The sequence below is a fragment of the Lactuca sativa genome, chromosome 6 (genome assembly GCF_002870075.4).
Source record: "Lactuca sativa cultivar Salinas chromosome 6, Lsat_Salinas_v11, whole genome shotgun sequence".
Taxonomy (NCBI): Eukaryota; Viridiplantae; Streptophyta; class Magnoliopsida; order Asterales; family Asteraceae; genus Lactuca; species Lactuca sativa.
Genome location: NC_056628.2, coordinates 15,735,428 through 15,738,533, shown reverse-complemented (window position 1 = coordinate 15,738,533; position 3,106 = coordinate 15,735,428). Strand labels below are relative to the sequence as shown.

Below are 3,106 nucleotides of genomic sequence, written 5' to 3'. Positions count from 1 at the left end.
CGATAAGCGCCCATTTATCCATGCACACCATCTTCTACCAAATGCCATTTGGTTCATAACTGAATCTAAATATTCCCAATTTATCGTATCGAATGCTTTTTCAAAATCAACTTTAAATATGAACGTTTTCAACTTTGATTTCTTCGCCCTGGTATAGATTTCGATGGCCATCCAATATCCCTTCTTGCTGGATAACAACAACATATCCTTGAAACAACTTAAGTCTCCATATGTTCTTTATCAACTTTATCTTTAGCCAATATTTCTCCTAAATTTAATGAAAGACGATATGATTATCTTATTAAGGAAAGATGGTTATCTTTAGCCCAAGTATAGATTTCGATGGCCGTCCAATATCCCTTCATGTTTAGTCACATATTCTTGTATTAAAAGAGTTTTTCTTATTTATTTGACTAAAAAATAAATATGCTTGTAACAAGTTTATCAAAATCACCATGTACCATTTGATGATGATGATGGCGATAACCACACGCTAGTATTAGAAAACAAGAACAAGATGTTGAGAAGTTAATATGTAGCATATATGATATTAGAGTTTCCAAAAAAACTTTGTTATGACAAATGTATCAATCAGATTCATTAGGTATACAAGTAAATGCAATTTTGTTTACAAAAGTATGACAAAAGATATATTGGGATAAAATGAAGGGAAAATGATAAACCCAACGCAGTTTTCAAACCGTTTAAAACACTTTAATTATGTTTTGTCTGCTTAAGAAAACTCAACCAACTTATCATTTTGTCTAAAAAAGCCTAACTAACTTACACTTTTATTCAACTCTCATTAGGGTCAAACTGCTAATGAAACTCAACGGCTAACATCAACGGATGACATGACTTATGACGTGAAATTAAATATTGAGAAAATTATTTGTAAAAACAACGAAGTTTCGAAACTGTTCATAAAACCCAAATCATATTTTGTCTGTTCAAAAAACTCAATAAACTTAACATTTTTCCAAAAAATTCCCAATAAACTTAAACTTTTTGTTTAATTCTCATTCGAGCATTAGGTATACAAGTAAGGCTTCATATATGATTTCTCAATCCAACAAATATTCTAATAATCGATGACTTACACAAACTGGAACTACCGAAGGACTGTAACTTGAAGTATAAATTACACTTCAAACTTTTAGGAAACTGAAACATAGTAACTGAGATAAAACATCCGAGAAACTCGAAATTGCAAACACACCCATAAAAAGTAAATATCTTCAAAGTAACAACCTTTGTAAACCTTCTTTCTCTGCACCAAAGTTTCATATATATATATATATATATATATATATATATATATATATATATATATATATATATATATATATATATATATATATATATATATATATATATATATACACACACACACACACACACACACACACACACACACACACACACGATCTACTCATGAATATAAGCGAACGATCAAAAAAGTGTGTAAATTGATCGTGTGATGGATTGGCTATTTTTTTTCTATTTTTGTGGAGGGTACTGCTGCCGAGGAGGGTATTGCTGCTGAGGGGTGTATTGCTGAGGAAATTTCTCGAGATCAACACCGGCACCAACTGGGAGTGGACCTGTAAGACCTGTCGCGGCTTGTGTTACTGAAGATATTGTAAGATACGCACAAATCCCGAAAACTGCACTTAACAGAGCTAATATCGCTCCTGCTGCAAATATTCCTGGCTTCACAACATAACATGTAATATAACCATATGAATCAATCTGTCCGACTTGTCTATTATTTAGTGCTGCTGCTGTAAGCAATAGTATCATAGCTATAACTGAAGCTACCCTGGATGTTCAAAAATATGTTAGTTTTATCTGATAGTCATGATGATAATCAGAAAACAAGAATATCCATGTGGCCTACGTACGTACCATGACAATACAAAAAGGAGTTTTGTAATTGCGGTGGAATTAGGGTCACTTCGACAACAACCAGATCCACCAAACCAAACACTTATGTAAATTCGTGTAATGATGGTGAACACAGCTGATACGATTCCAAGTGCAAGTGCTGGACTATTTGGATAAACACACGAATCAAGCACCATAAAGACTTCAGAAACCTGCATTCGTGCATGCCCACAACACATATATCATTATAATGTCAAAATCATTTAGTGAGTTTAAATTACCAAATAACAGGCATATTGATTTTTTTTTTATACCTTAACCCTAGTTGCTTCCCCAGCAAAACCGGTGGCTGCAGCTATTATTCCGAGGACCGCTGCAATTGCGCAGTGCACTGCAACTTTGCTATCCATTTATGAGGTCTGTGTGAAACTGTTGAGTGTTAATGAAGAAGCTTGTGGATGAATACAACTTGTGAAGGAAAGTGTAAGTATATATCAAGGTTCTAAAAAGCTCATCATTACTCCACCATGACAAGTTATTGTTCTTGTACCTGCTGCCAATCTTTACCAAAACGCTGTCTTAACTCATATATATATGCATAAAAATTGATAAGAGTTGAAAATATATATAAAAATATTATTTATATACAAAATAGCCTTAAGTCATTCCTTACAAACGGCATAACTCGCCAAGGCTCAGAAAAACTTAAGGCTTGACATTACCGTCAAGTCACGCATTAAGTTTTTTAAAACCTTGGTATACATAGATAGGTACACATTAAAGTGGATACTAAGAACCAAAATATAGGACGTTTACTTTCTTATGTTGTCAGCCATTTTTTTAATGGTAAATAAGTATATATTAACAATTAAGATTTTTATAAAATTTTGTATAAGTTTTTTATTATTATTATTATTATTATTATTATTATTATTATTATTATTATTAGGTTACTTGTGAAAACCACAGATAAAAGATTTATAAAACATTTATTTTATTAATAAAGTTTAAGTTTTCTTAAAACTTTTATATTGGTTATTTAAAATAATATATATATATATATATATATATATATATATATATATGTTTTGTATGTAAAAACATTTAATATAATTATTATTTACAAAAAAGAATATAAGTTTGAATAGAGCGTAAACAAAACACAATTAATAATTGAAATGACATTGATATAAGAAAAATTAAATATAATAAAAATTTA

At 30.5% G+C, this 3,106-nt stretch overlaps 1 protein-coding gene across 1 annotated transcript; it reads right to left on the bottom strand.

The window, feature by feature from the left end:
* Positions 1 to 1,500: 1,500 nt before the first annotated feature.
* LOC111898924 (protein MODIFYING WALL LIGNIN-1) lies at positions 1,501 to 2,400 on the bottom strand. Its single transcript, XM_023894810.3, has 3 exons — positions 2,202 to 2,400; positions 1,909 to 2,099; positions 1,501 to 1,822 (listed from the first exon to the last, which is right to left on the bottom strand). The coding sequence occupies exons 1-3, from the start codon at positions 2,295 to 2,297 to the stop codon at positions 1,501 to 1,503; spliced, it is 609 nt and encodes a 202-aa protein (XP_023750578.1). The 5' UTR covers positions 2,298 to 2,400.
* Between the last annotated feature and the right edge of the window lie 706 nt (positions 2,401 to 3,106).